This window comes from Pseudochaenichthys georgianus, chromosome 18 (genome assembly GCF_902827115.2).
Source record: "Pseudochaenichthys georgianus chromosome 18, fPseGeo1.2, whole genome shotgun sequence".
Taxonomy (NCBI): domain Eukaryota; kingdom Metazoa; phylum Chordata; class Actinopteri; order Perciformes; family Channichthyidae; genus Pseudochaenichthys; species Pseudochaenichthys georgianus.
In genome coordinates this window covers 21,407,288-21,422,797 of record NC_047520.1, presented here as the reverse complement: position 1 = coordinate 21,422,797, position 15,510 = coordinate 21,407,288, and the positions used below count along the sequence as shown (strand labels likewise).

The window sequence follows — 15,510 nt, the reverse complement described above, 5'->3', positions numbered from 1 at the left end:
TTACAACATCAGGAGGATGCGTCCCCAGCTGACCCAGAAAGCGACGCAGGTTCTGGTCCAGGCTCTCGTCATCTCACGCCTAGACTACTGCAACTCCCTCCTGGCTGGTCTACCTGCATGTGCCATCCGACCTCTGCAGCTCATCCAGAATGCAGTGGCTCGTCTGGTCTTCAACCTTCCTAAATGTTCCCACACCACTCCGCTCCTCCGCTCCCTCCACTGGCTTCCGGTAACTGCTAGAATTCACTTCAAGACAATGGTACTTGCGTACCATGCTGCGAATGGATCTGGCTCTTCCTACATCCAGGACATGGTTAAACCGTACACCCCAGCACATGCACTCCGCTCTGCATCAACCAAACAGCTTGCTGCACCCGCACTGCGAGGGGGACCCAAGTTCCCATCAGCAAAAACACGTGGGTTTGCTATCCTGGCTCCAAGATGGTGGAATGAGCTCCCCATTGACATCAGGACAGCAGAAAGCTTACACACCTTGCAGACTGAAAACTCATCTCTTTCGACTCCACTTCGAGCGATAGAACTATTAACAAAGCACTTATATACTAATAAAGGGCTGGCTTATCTAAAGCCAGTTGAGTAGCACTTGAAATGTTTTTGCTCTATGAAGCCTGATGTACTTATATGATTCTGTTTTCTTCAAGGTTGTATTTTGTTGGTCGAACGCACTTATTGTAAGTCGCTTTGGATAAAAGTGTCAGCTAAATGCAATGTAATGTAATGTAAGATCGCAGGAAATGAGGACAGAACAGCTAAAAAAGACGTCTCACACCGTGTCAGATTTTGGTTCTTTGGGGAGGTCGAGATAAATCATATTGTTTAGTGGATGCAGTTTGAACCAGAGGAGCAGCATGGAGGTCGGATCGTCACCAACATAAATAAATAAGTGGTCCGAAAAAGGTTAATGACAAAATAAATACACATAGCCTTCCTGTTTGTACCGGGGACAGGAGACCCCCCCTTGATGAGAGACTGTAAGAAATGATCGGGGAATCCCTCCGGAGTGGAGTCATGACGACTGGATCTGAATTATGTTTTTGTATTTGTTGGTTTGTGTTCCAGCTGTCGATCAGCAACTATATATCCATAATCCACCAGTTAAAGGAAATACAACTAATGTGTTGTGTTATATCAGCTGTACAATTTATTGTATAAAAACAGAAGGACGATAGCCCATATATGAGATTTCAAAAGTATTTTATTTTGAAACTCTACATCAGATTGTCCAGATTCTCTCTGAGTGACTAGATGGGGTCTCCTGCTATCACCCTGAAGTGAAATAAGTATTTGATTGACTTCGAATTACTCTTTGATTATGGACAGTTTCGATTAAATAATAATCAAAATATAGATGGACAATAGATCTAATTTGATATTTTAAACAGCATACATTTTAAATTGTGCTTCAGAAAGTAATGTTACTTTAGGAGTGTTGTGAGATGGTGTCAACATCAATTGAAATTAGTCACCCAGTGGAAATGTCAGATATGTCTTCATAACTGCATACTTACATGTTACATTCACTCAGTTATAATGTGGTAGTTATACGTAGTTTGTTTTAAATTATTATTGATCATATTATATAATACATATTTCTTAATTTAAGCTCCAGTATATATGAATATGTTTGGTGTGTTTTTTAGGTATATTTGTTATTGACCGATTAAACGCTTTTATTTTGAAGGCAGTTTGTACAGGCCTCTACCGTAATGCATAGGATATTCGCGCACCGCAATAAAACGTGCGGGCTGACTTGACTGTGTTTTCCGAAATGGGGCTGGCTTGACCGCAGTCTGTTAACCCAGTGTTTCCTGACATGAAACGTTTTATTTCACCTTGCTATGTGTTTTTAACGTATATTAAAAAACGGGGACATTTCCGGGGACAGTTTCAACCAGGGACAGGGCAATACAAACGGGGACTGTCCCCGGAAAACGGGGACGTCTGGTCACCCTAATCTACAACCTATAGAAATGCAAAACCAAAACGGCGTCAGTTTAGACGTAATTCTGTCCATTCTTCCTTCTGCCAACGGTGTCGCAGTTTCTCGTCTCTCCCGTTTTTGTGCTTAGTGCGTACGCATGGGTTAGAGTTTGCGTGGAGGACCGCACGTTTTCCCGTCAAGTTAGTATTTTATAAATCGCAAACATGGCGTAGAAACTGGCGTACGCCATCTTTTGAGCGTATATCCCTTTATAAATGAGGCCCCTGAAAAGTTCAAATCCCAAAGTTCAAAATGTGATATTTTGCACATATCACTGAGAGAATGTATGGATTTTCAAGCATTAATTGGATGAATTCTGGATGAATTTCCTGCTCCGATTGTACATAATATGTTTACTCATTCAAATGTTATTTCTATGGTTTGCTATAGGATTTAGTTGCTTCTTGGTAAATGTGACTTATTCTTCATACTAAGGGTTGTAATATCACCGTGTGATAAATAAGGGCTCTTGTGATCAAATGAAATTGAGAATTGTGACACTCAGCAGTGTGTACAGAGCAGTAGATACATCCTGTTTGACTCGTGAACAGCTTTCATACTGCACATCCCGCTGATAGGAATCTGCCGTGTTTAACTCGGTACTTATTGTACTAATCAGACTACACAGTGAGCAGCATTTACCAGTAATCAGCTGTCAAAGAAACATTTCCTCTGCAGCCGAGCTGGATCAGCTCCAGGCGTTTTGCAACTGCGCTGATGACGAAATGCTTGTTCCAGTGAAATGCATTGTCCAAAAGAAAATTTCTTTAAAAGTGAATCATAATCCGGATTTTCCAAAACATCAACGGGGCCTCTGGCTGCTTCTCTGATGCTCAGTTGGCAGAGGCCCTGACATCTCACAGTGCTGACAGCCATCAAATCAATGGTTTGACCAACTAGGTTTACACATACAAGGAATTTGCTTTGGTAGAAGTGGTGCACACAGAGACACAATAAGAAGACGTTACCAAACATAAAATAGTACAATTATAAAAAGCTATTAAAAAACTATAATAATAATAATAACAATAAAACGTATAAAGAAATACAAATGAGACAGTGTTAAGATGTCAGGTACCGGTGTTGCTGAAGGTAGATAGTTGTGTTGACTCTGATTGTGTTTTGGTTTCGTGTTGCTGTAAGCAGCTGTGACTGACAGACCATACATTTGTATTTTATGTTTTGACTCAGGGGAAGGGAACATAGGATGTTCTTCTCCCTGCTCCTTTCCATCATGGGCTGCATACATTGTGTTAAGTCTCCATGTTTTGTTATATACTAATTGCCATGAGTGGAATAAACAAATAATTAAATAAACATAGTGACATCACTATTTAACACGTGCACTTCCATAGCCTTCCAAAACATTGTTCGTGATAAGGGGCAGGACTTATCCAACGCATCTCTTAGTGTTTGACCAACCACAACAGAGCCGGCCAGCTAACCAATTAGAGCAGACTGGGCTCTGGTTTCCGACAGAGGGTGAAAAGTGGTGCTGCAGCACAGGCAGTATGAGAACAATAAAGAGCTTTAGAACATGAAGGCATGGAGACGTGTAGAGACACTAAGTACTGATATACACCTGAACATCAGCAGGAGAGGACTCTTTAAAGTAGAGACACTACATACTGATACACACCTGAACATCAGCAGGAGAGGACTCTTTAAAGTAGAGACACTACATACTGATACACACCTGAACATCAGCAGGAGAGGACTCTTTCAAGTAGAGACACTACATGCTGATATACGCCTGAACATCAGCAGGAGAGGACTCTTTAAAGTAGAGACACTACATGCTGATATACACCTGAACATCAGCAGGAGAGGACTCTTTAAAGTAGAGACACTACACACTGATATACACCTGAACATCAGCAGGAGAGGACTCTTTAAAGTAGAGACACTACATACTGATATACACCTGAACATCAGCAGGAGAGGACTCTTTAAAGTAGAGACACCACATACTAATATACACCTGAACATCAGCAGGAGAGGACTCTTTAAAGTAGAGACACTACATACTGATATACACCTGAACATCAGCAGGAGAGGACTCTTTAAAGTAGAGACACTACATACTGATATACACCTGAACATCAGCAGGAGAGGACTCTTTAAAGTAGAGACACTACATGCTGATATGACACCTGGAAATGAGAAGAATAGGGCCCTTTAAAGGCAACCTTTTAAACCAAATGAATTCAACCTAAGTTCAGTTGAGTTCATTTAAAGCATCAAGCTTGTTTCCTCAGAAGTTTTAACTGACATCCTATGGAGAGACAATGGAAGAGACGAGTTGAGACACAGTGAAAATAAAAAAGGAGAACATGATAATATGTTCCAGTGAGCAACAGAGATTGAATGAATGCACCTTACACACAGATGTGTTTTTCTGTAATCATGATAAGAGCATTAGGAAATCTGAACATTTGATATCAGCTTACAAGAGCTGAGAAAGACACATCTGGTTTACACCCATCTGTCCTGTTTCTAAAACCTTTCACTTGTGGTGACAATGCATCTCAGACTGCACACTGTAATGATACAGTTTGAGTGTGTTTACAACAGGCAGTCTGAACTCTAAAAAGAACTGAATACATGTGGTTGGTCTGGAGTCTAAGTCATTTCAAGATTTTTAAGACATCTCTCAAAATGCAATTGCAATTATGGTGCCATGATTTAGTTTGGACTCTTGATTCTAAACTGATTGTTGTTTGAATAAATAAAAAGGTGGCACTAGTTTTAGGGTTCACCCCATTGCTCTGTGTTTGAAACCTGACCTTGAGTCTGATGAAGTTATAAGAACATATTTCACTTTAGACTTGCAAAGTGAATTTATGTTAATAAACCCAAATTGTGCCCAAACTCTTGCCTTCATTTAAGATGAACGACAAAGATATCTCTCTCACTACCAATGTTGTTCCATCAACCTGCAGTTAAAGTTTAAACAACTAATATTTCCGACCTAATATGTCTTAAAAACGATACGTGCAGTTATGTACTTGCACTATGCCAAATATTTGTATCTTTTTTAAAACCTAGAGAAATCTGTAATTCTAATAAAAGGTAGTGATGAGTTTCATTAGGTCTCTTGTAATTAGGGTTGGGAACCGAAACTCGGTTCCAGATGAGAACCGATAAGAAAATGCCGGGTACCGGGTACCCATACAAAATACACAATTTCGGTTCTGCTTAACGGTTCCTAAAAGCGGTAGACAAGCGGACCTGGAGAATCACAGAACGGCCGGTCGTCAGCAGGCCGTTGACGGTCGGCTCAGTACGCTGACGGCCGGCACCGCCCTCAATAACGGCATCATGTAAGTTGCGCTGACAGGCAACAGAGGTCCACAGTTGCCCCGCAGCGAGGCTCCCCCGCCCTCCAGTAGACAGTTCACGAGCTCAGTAACTTCATAACACCAAAGATGGGTCGCGGTAAACGCTCTGAAGTGAGGCTCCACTACACTAAGAAATAAAAAGACAAGGCACAGTGTAATGCCTGCTAATAGCTTGCCACAGGCATAGCTCAGTTCAAATAAAGCACAGCTATTGTGCAATACATTTGTATTGCATGTATTATTTTTTATTTGTAACAATTTCAGTTAAAGCTTAAAAGAATAAAGATATTTTTGTTATCTAAACGTTTGACCTCTTTCTTTTACAATTTTGGAATCAAAACGGGGAAATGATAAGAACCGGAATCGATAAGCAGAACCGGAATCGATCCATTTCAAACGATACCCATCCCTACTTGTAATGACATCTGCCAACTTGCCCATGCGCAAGTGTTGTGCTTGTTTGCCAGGAGCGGACATAAATGGACCTTTATCCAGTTTTTCACAATTCCCTTCGACTTAGATAATGGTTGTTTTGAACTATATGTTAAAAAACGACCATGAAAAAAACGTTGAATAACTTGTCTACCGTTAAAAATATTGCTAAACAACAGAGTAATCCAGTTGGAAACTACAATTTGCCATCTTTTGTCCATCCATCCATCCATCTTCTCCCGCTTATCCGTGGTCGGGTCGCGGGGGTAGCAGTTCCAGCAGAGAGCCCCAAACTTTCTTTTCCCTGGCGACATCAACCAGCTCTGACTGGGGGATCCCAAGGCGCTCCCAGGCCAGCGAAGAGATATAATCCCTCCACCTGGTCCTAGGTCTACCCCTTGGTCTCTTCCCAGCTGGACGTGCCTGGAACACCTCCCTAGGGAGGCGCCCAGGTGGCATCCTAACTAGGTGCCCGAACCACCTCAACTGGCTCCTTTCGACGCGAAGGAGGAGCGGCTCAACTCCGAGTCCCTCCCTGATGACCGAACTTCTCACCTTATCCCTAAGGGAGACACCAGCCACCCGGTGGAGGAAACCCATCTCGGCCGCTTGTATCCGCGATCTCGTTCTTTCGGTCACGACCCATCCTTCATGACCATAGGTGAGGGGAGGAACGAAAATGGCCCGGTAGACAGAGAGCTTTGCCTTCTGGCTCAGCTCCCTTTTCGTCACAACGGTGCGGTAAAGCGACTGCAGTACCGCTCCCGCTGCTCCGATCCTCCGGCCCATCTCACGCTCCATTGATCCCTCACTCGAGAACAAGACCCCGAGATACTTGAACTCCTTCACTTGGGGTAAGGACTCATTCCCTACTTGGAGTGGACAGTCCATCGGTTTCCTGCTGAGAACCATGGCCTCAGATTTGGAGGTGCTGATCCTCATCCCAGCCGCTTCACACTCGGTTGCGAACCGATCCAGTGAGTGCTGAAGGTCGCAGACCGATGAAGCCATCAGAACCACATCATCTGCAAAAAGCTTTTGTTATTGTTTTTATTAATAGCCCACATATTGGATGTTAACAACACCATACAAAAATGAAGCTTCAAATAAGAATTAGGATTTGTACGTGAAACTAGTATTCCTTTCCCCTATACTATGTTACATTTGAAAGAAGACAAGACACAGTTACTTATACAAGATGAACTCGTACGTTAGAATTCAATATACTTGTTGCTTCTAACCTTAGCATTGGCGATTCGTTAGTGGCAAAGTTAAGCTAATGTTATCAAGATAGATTTAGCTGATTAGCTGACTAAGTCTATTTTAGCATGTTACATTTGAGCAGTGTTATCACCACACTACAGTCAATCAGAAGGACATTAGCATATGTTTCACATTAGAAGCCTATTGGGAATGAGGGACTTCCCCTTTGAGCCTGGAAGCCTCTGCGCAGACCAGAGGACAGAGTGCATTTGATCTCTTTTTAAAGAGAAACTCAGACAATATGACATAACTCGTGCATTCTGTCAACACAGCAGGTTAACATCGAGGAAGTGCTCAGGTTGCATTCACATCAGTTAGAAAGAAAAGAGCGGGGATCCCAAAGAGAGGCTTCTGACCACATTCTGATACATCTATTTATAAACCAGGGGGGAAAAGCAAAAGCCTTGTGCTCTCTGTAGCTTGGATAAATAAAGGAAGTCTTGAGCTTTAGACTACAATTACAGGCTCCGTGTAATTCCAGGTTCCCAGCTGGTCGTCTTTGCTCAAATTAAGTCGACAGCATTGTAAAGATTGGTGTCTGAGGACCTCTTACCTACTTATTACCCAGAGAGAAAACCGTTCCTTAGAAGTCCTCGGTCAATTCCAGTTTGTGCTTTGTTGGACTGCATTGCAACATAAACCTTAAAATGCCAAAGCCATTTTGATTGGATGAGTAATCATGAGAACTCACAACACAGTGGATTTCAATGGGATAATAATATTCTCGCGGTCGCTATGCACAGCTTTCTTCCATCCTGTGACACAAGAACAGAAGGACACACGCACGCACGCACACGCACGCACACACACACACACACACACACACACACACACACACACACGCACGCACGCACGCACACACACACACACCAGAACTGTAGACACAAAAGGGTCTTTGAGATGCTCTGGTGTACATAATGCTCTAAGCAGCTGTAATTCACTTTCCATGGACGAATGCCTTTTCTCATCCTAACCATGGCAACCACATGTCTAATCCTAACCCTAACCTATACCTAAGTATAACAGCAACCTTACCTCCAAAACCAAATCTAACCTTCAAACAGTCCATTGTAGTACTGAAGACCTGCTAAAATGTCCTTAAAATGCAGAAATGTCCTCAGAATTAAGCGATGACGACACTTAAATATATACATTTAAATTGTTTCTCCGAAAGGTTGAAATACGAGCCAACACACACACAGGAATGACACTTGAAGGACTTGTTTGAATGTAGTCAGGTCCTGTTTGCTTTTCTTTTTCCATCCAGACGTCAGGTGAATTTGACACAGTCCTTTTGAATATATAGGAACAAATACATTGTAATTGTGTTTCCATCAGTTTGGTTGGCACAACTTCTTAAAGGTCAGAAAGGCAGAGAGGAATGGAACACATCTTCACTTTGCAAAGGATAGCACATATTAGAAAGGTTTTTGATGTCCTTAAGAGTCAGCTAAATTGAAGTCGCACTTTCATCCATCTTAAGAGAAAACTAAGAATGATATTCAATGTTGTGTTTTATACAGCCCTAAGACACTTAACATTGAATTAACTTGAATGATTTAAGCCTAATATAATTAGAAACACAACGCTAAATTAAAATGAGCAGAGCATTCAATCTGAACTATACTTGTGTTTGTCTCTGGTTTTTATGGCATTGGGTTTGTTGGTTTTCAATTTGATATTGTATTCTACATAATTGATGTTAAAGTGAGTTGCTCTGTGGCTGTGACACAGTTTTGTGTTTATTGTTTATCAGCTTTTTCATTTATTGTGAATTCTTGTCACAGATCTATGTTTTCAAATCAAGAACAAACATTTGTAATATTGTAGCAAGGCTTAAATGCTTCTGATGAAATACTCCTGGTTTTCTTTGGCACGTTTGAGCCAGGCGTTTCATCCTTCATGATACCCCTCTTGTCTCGTCGCAGACGATGCGTCAGCAGACGGCAGCGCTGAGTTCCCAGAGCGAGCTTCCATGATGGAGGTGCGTCTGCAGGCGCAGGAGGATGAGATTACGCTGCTGAAGTCCTCATTGGCTGATGCCCTGCGCAGGATCCGCCTCCATGACCAGCTTTTACCATTACTGAAACAGCAGCTCATTGCAGGTGAGTGAGAGCATTTCCCAATGTTTGAACCTGTTTGTCAACAAAGAAACCGAAATGGATTTAGTTTCTGTTGCCTTGTACGTGCTCAGTCTGATTCTAAAAGTGGAGCCACATCAAAGGTTGTATGTTTTACCTAGCTAGTTATTAAATACACATACAACTGTATGAACATAATGCAATACAAGCTTCCAAACATACAGGAACAACATTGAAATATTGAATAACCAATATTGGTGGTGGCGAAGCCCATAGGGACTTGGCTTGGCAACTGGAAGGTCACCAGTTTAAGTCCCAGAAAGACCAAGTGCTACCGAGGTGTCCCTGAGCAAGGCACCGTTCCCTACACGGCTCCCTGGGCGCCGTACATTACATTACATTACACTGCATTTAGCTGACGCTTTTATCCAAAGCGACTTACAATAAGTACATTCGACCAGGAAGACACAACCTTGAAGAAAACAGAATCATAAAGTACATCAGGTTTCATAGAGCCAAGCATTTCAAGTGCTACTCAACTGGCTATAGATAAGCCAGTCCTTTGTTAGTATATAAGTGCTCTGTTAGCAGTTCTTTGTTAGTAATTCTATCGCTCGAGGTGGAGTCGAAAGAGATGAGTTTTCAGTCTGCGCCGGAAGATGCGCAGGCTTTCTGCTGTCCTGATTTCAATGGGGAGCTCATTCCACCATTTTGGAGCCAGGATAGCAAACCCACGTGTTTCTGCTGATGGGAACTTGGGTCCCCCTCGCAGCGATGGTGCAGCGAGTCGTTTGGCTGATGCAGAGCGTAGAGCACGCGCTGGGGTGTACGGTTTAACCATGTCCTGGATGTAGGAAGGGCCAGATCCATTCGCAGCATGGTACGCAAGTACCAGTGTCTTGAAGTAAATTCTAGCAGTTACCGGAAGCCAGTGGAGGGAGCGGAGGAGCGGCGTGGTGTGGGAGCATTCAGGAAGGTTCAAGACCAGACGAGCCACTGCATTCTGGATGAGCTGCAGAGGTCGGATGGCACATGCAGGTAGACCAGCCAGGAGGGAGTTGCAGTAGTCTAGGCGTGAGATGACGAGAGCCTGGACCAGAACCTGCGTGGCGTTCTGAGTCAGCTGGGGACGCATCCTCCTGATGTTGTAAAGCGTGTATCTGCAGCAGCGGGTTGTAGCAGCGATGTTTGCAGTGAAGGACAGGTTGTTATCTAGGATCACACCCAGATTCCTTGCAGTCTGAGTCGGGGAAACAACAGAGGTGCCGATGTTGATTGTTAGGTCAAGAGTGGGACAATCTTTTCCCTGAAAGAAAAGCACTTCAGTCTTCTCAAGGTTGAGCTTGAGATGATGAGCGGACATCCACTGAGAGATGTCAGCTAGACAAGCAGAGATGCGTGCGACGACCTGGGTCTCTGAGCGGGGAAAGGACAGAATTAATTGGGTGTCGTCATCGTAGCAGTGGTATGAAAAACCATGCGGGCTAATGACTGATCCGAGCGAGTTTGTGTACAAGGAAGAGGAGGGGACCAAGAACAGAGCCCTGAGGGACCCCTGTAGTTAATTGACAAGGGTCGGACTCGGACCCTCTCCAAGTTACCCTGTAGGTACGGTCTTTGAGGTATGAGGTGAGGAGGGAAAGTGCAGAGCCTGAAACTCCAAGTTCTTGGAGAGTGCGAAGGAGGAGTACATAATGGCAGCACACTGCTCCTACACTAGGATGGGTCAAATGCAGAGAAACCGTTTCGTTACATGGTACCTGTACTGTGTAATGACAATAAGTTGAATCTATCTATCTATCTATCTATAATTATTATTATTAACAAGGCCAACTTGTTTAAACCACTACGATGGTGAGGATATTACGTGGTGTAGTTAAAAATGTTTGCAATTTTAATTGAGAACATTTTTAAATAAAATAAGAAGTTGGAAACTTTTTTGTTTCATTCATAAAATACTATATAATATTGATGTAGACATATTGTACCATAAGTCAAAGCAAGTAGTCCTTGTCATTTATTTGCAAGATAACCCAAACATTCCCTAATTAGTACCCACATTAAAAACAGTAGACAAATCTACGACAGGCAGTTTACTTATTATGTTATTTTGGCCCACTCAAAAATAACAAAAATGCATCAAATGGTTTAATTTCAAACCAGTGAACCCAGCTTCTGCTCGAGTGCTGAACCAGGTGTGCTGCTCAGACGGTTGCCCCAGCAGCAGGAAGCTGTCCTCCGGCTCCGCCTATGACGTGATCCCACACCCTGCGACCAGGTACTGGACCTACACACAGAGGCAGAGCTGATGAGAAGCCATTAATAATCCTTTTTAAATCTTGGTTGTGTTCATATGTTGTGTATGGAGGTAGATTTGTCTCAATATTATTTGTGTGAACAGATAAATAATCTGTGTGTTATCTATTATGTGAAAACCCTTCCACGAATGCAAAACATTTTGCAAACCACGTCATCACCCGAACAAAGTAGATACTACTACTACTAGATAGTAGTAGATGTTCGTACCGGTGGAAGGTTTGTCTCATATCTCCGTGTGTGTCTACCGGTGGAAAGTTGTAAGTGTTAGGAAGATGTAAATGCATTATAGTATTCACAGATTTTATTTGTATTTGTGGAAGGTGTTTTACATTTACACATTACACATTTACTCACTTTTATTCACACAAATAAAAGTGAGACAAATCTACCTCCATAGTTATGTAGATTGTATGACTCTTCTGTTTTGACTTCGACCTTTTTTTATCTAGGGATGGGTATCGAAACCCGATGTTAAACGGGCCTTTTGAAAGACCGTGGTATCGATAAGCTCAGACGTTATCGGTTTTCCTATCAGTACTGGATAAATAAAATAAATATATGATATATTTTATATTTCAAATTGCTACATACAAGTATTTGATGTGGACAATGCTCGTTTGCCACAAGTGCATGAAGTGTTTTCGTGTAAGGGCGGAAACCCGAGCAATCTGTCCAAATATCTGGCCTTCGTGCTCCATATTCAGACGGACAAATGAAACGCTTGCGACTGCTTTTCTCGTAGCTCTGTTGCCCCAGTTACAAGCAACGTAAGCACGTCTGGTATGTTATGTAGCAGCCTAGAGCCCTCACACAGAGTTAACTCAATTATACAAACATGGGTAAATGAATAAGGGTAACCATTTTTTATTTTGCACTAAATCATTCTTTATATCATTTGTTTCACATGAGCATCATCACATTAGTCTATAATGATTTATTACAAAAAAGGATTTACTGTAAATAACGCTTTTTTTATTTATTTACATAAAATAAAGCAATGTTATTTCTGTTTCCAATTAGTATTTCCCTCAAAAAATAACAAAGATAACCGATAGAAATACTGTTAAAATACCGGATCGATAAACAGTATCAGTAAAGGTAGTAATACGGGTCAAATGTTAACGATACCCATCCCTATTTTAACTATATCTAGCGAGCTGTCAGACAGCGTTGTGACCAAAGCCAACGGCCACATAGGAAGCCCAGTGTCCCTGAAGCAAAGACCCAGAGCAGCCACATTGGACAGGTGGACCCAGACAGAGGCCCCCCTCCCTGGGCAGAGCACTTGGCAGGACAGGGTCCCTCTCCACAGGCGAGTCCAGAGCCTGCAGCTGGAGGACGCCCTACCTTCAGGGCAGCCTGCGGTGGAGGGGACGCGAGCCAAGCTCCACCGGGTCCCCGGCTTGGAAGAGGAGGATGAAGAGCAGGAGGAAGATGAAGAAGGAGGGGAGCTGAGTTGGACGTCGTCAGTGGAGGAGCCCATCCAGCCCAACACCATCAGAGGCCTGCAGAGGGATGACTTCCAGGATGGAAGCTGCTCTCCAGAGGAGCTGGGCTCTCCCTCAGGGTCGCTCAGAACCTCAGAGCAGAACCTCAGCGCCCCCCGCTCAGCCCCCCTCACGCCCATCCACGAAGGAGAGAAGAAAAAGCTGTGCGTGATCTCGCCTTCCTCCCCCTCACTTCATAATCAAACCTCTCTATCTCTCTTGTTGTATTGCTTGGCTTTTACATAGAAGACAGACAGATGGATAGATAGATAGAAAGGTACGTAGGTAGTTGGATGGATGGATGGATAGATAGATAGATAGATAGATGGATAGATAGATACATGGATAGATAGATAGATACATGGATAGATAGATAGATAGATAGATAGATAGATAGATGGATAGATAGATACATGGATAGATAGATAGATAGATAGATAGATAGATAGATAGATAGATAGATAGATAGATAGATAGATAGATAGAAAGGTACGTAGGTAGTTGGATGGATGGATAGATACACCGAAAAAACTGAAACGTTTACTTTAAGTGAATGTTTTAACACATTTCCCATAACTGTATCAGGTTAGTTGAAAGCAATAATATTAAGTTTAAATACAAAAAGATTGGGTTCAACTTCATATTATTGCTTTCAACAAACCTAATACAGTTATGTGACATTTGTTGACATACATTTAATTAAATAAATGTTTCAGTTTTTTCAATGTAGATACTTTAATCATCCCAAACTGGGAAATTATACTTTATACAATATATACAATCTCGCCAAGCTACAGAAATATCTAGAAATATACTACAGACGCATATTGGCATTGGATTATATAAACATTTCAATTGTGCAAAGTAGCTGTTGTGCGAATTGTTCTGGGTTATAGAAAAGGAGACACTACAAGCTATGCAGGTGAGGTGTAGAGTTATTGCAGTTGGCAGGAAGGATTCTCTGTACCTGTTCTGACTTGTGTTTCTACAAACCCCAGTTTCACTGCGAACCGACCTTATAAACACACCAGTCTTCTGGTTATTATGCCGTGCAGGGGGGTGACATGTCCCGTCATCATGTTCTCTCCAGCCATGTGCTTTCTCCTCCATGTGTGTGAGCAGGGGGCGAGGGAAACAGAGAGCCGGAGCGGAACATAATAGCGGTCCTCGTCCACACTGAGTGACATGTCCAGGGTTAGCTTCACGGCACACAGAGCGCTTGAGCCCAGTGGAAAATGTGATGTGAGGGCAATTGAACAGAGCATAATGTACACTGGGGGCAGAGTATGTATAGACTTGGACTGAACACGAGAGGTCAGTGGGTTTGCAAGGCTGCACACATGTAGCCTCTCAGGCCAGAACATGGTTTGAAACAGCATATCTGTCCACACAGCACGCATCAGAGTGAGCATCCATAAAACCTCCAGTGATCATCTCTGTTACTGCTTCACTGCAGCCACAAACGTTGATTGTTCTGTAAGACGATACAGATGTGCAAATTGACTCAGTGCCACTAAGGATCTGTGAGTTCAACTGGGTTTTGCAGAACCACACATGCTGCTTTAAATCTTCGCTCTACACTTTGAACATGGTTTTCTTCAAACACACCAATGATCTCTTGCATGCTGTGATTTCTTCCCCACTGCAACTCAAATGACTGCTTCAATCATGATTGTTTACTAGTGTATGGGCTTGTGCGTGTTCTTGTGTCCTACCTCCTTGTTGTGGCTTATACAAGGGCTTATTGGTGGTGATGGGTAACATGTGCTCTTCCTCCTCAGCTAAGCTCTGCCATGCCCCTCAATGGAAACGTGAGGTACTGGGAAAGCTTCAGCGCCCAGCTACCACACCTCTATACCTAACACTTTTTGTTAAGATCAGTAACGATTTGCTTGCAGAAGTAGTTTGCCCGATGAGTTTCACTTCCTCAATCCATACACAATGACGTAGATTCATGCCAAAGTAACACTTCCTCATGGTGTTGCGACGGCTACAATGGCATGTCATCAGGAAACGGGGGGTATGTTGCCGGTAATCCAGAGAGACAATATGAGAATTGCCCAATACAGTTTGAGACCCTTACCAACCCTTTCTCCTAAAAGTTACAGAAAGGATTTAGAGTGATGTTCAGGGTTAAAGGCTGCTGCCAGTGAAATACATACATGGTTTGGTTTTACACTTCTATTAGTAATCCCAAGTTCATTGCTGAGATCTGGAAACAAATGAGTTCAACAGGGTGAGGAACGTGATCAGAGTCTGTCCACAAACCTCCAGGTTAGCAAATAGCTTTGGAAGAGGAAGGTAGTTCCTAAACGGCTTCTCATAAACATACATCTCAATTCTCAAAGCTACTTCCTCCTCTGGATAAAGGTTTGGCACAACCTCCTGTGTTGGTCTGCTTTAAAGTACGATTCTAAGATGTTAGTACTATCTACGGTAGAATCCTTAGCATATTTCCAAGGCCAAGGGTTAGCATATCATTAGCTTACATGTTGTAGGTGCAGCCCTGTTAAGAACTGGAAGAGCTAGTGGAAGTCATGTAACACTAGTCCTGGATGCTATTTGACAGTGTATGCTAACGTTAG

General features: G+C 42.7%; 1 protein-coding gene across 3 annotated transcripts in view; it reads left to right on the top strand.

The window, feature by feature from the left end:
- Positions 1-15,510, top strand: part of eml3 (EMAP like 3) — an 82,728-nt gene that overhangs the window by 32,010 nt on the left and 35,208 nt on the right. For 2 of the 3 annotated variants that reach the window (XM_034106051.2, XM_071206510.1), the window contains 3 exons: positions 8,967-9,143; positions 11,283-11,397; positions 12,592-13,089. In XM_034106051.2, coding sequence (XP_033961942.1) covers positions 8,967-9,143; positions 11,283-11,397; positions 12,592-13,089 — 790 coding nt within the window. The remainder of the gene's footprint in view (positions 1-8,966; positions 9,144-11,282; positions 11,398-12,591; positions 13,090-15,510) is intronic. The other variant, XM_034106052.2, reaches the window with a different exon arrangement.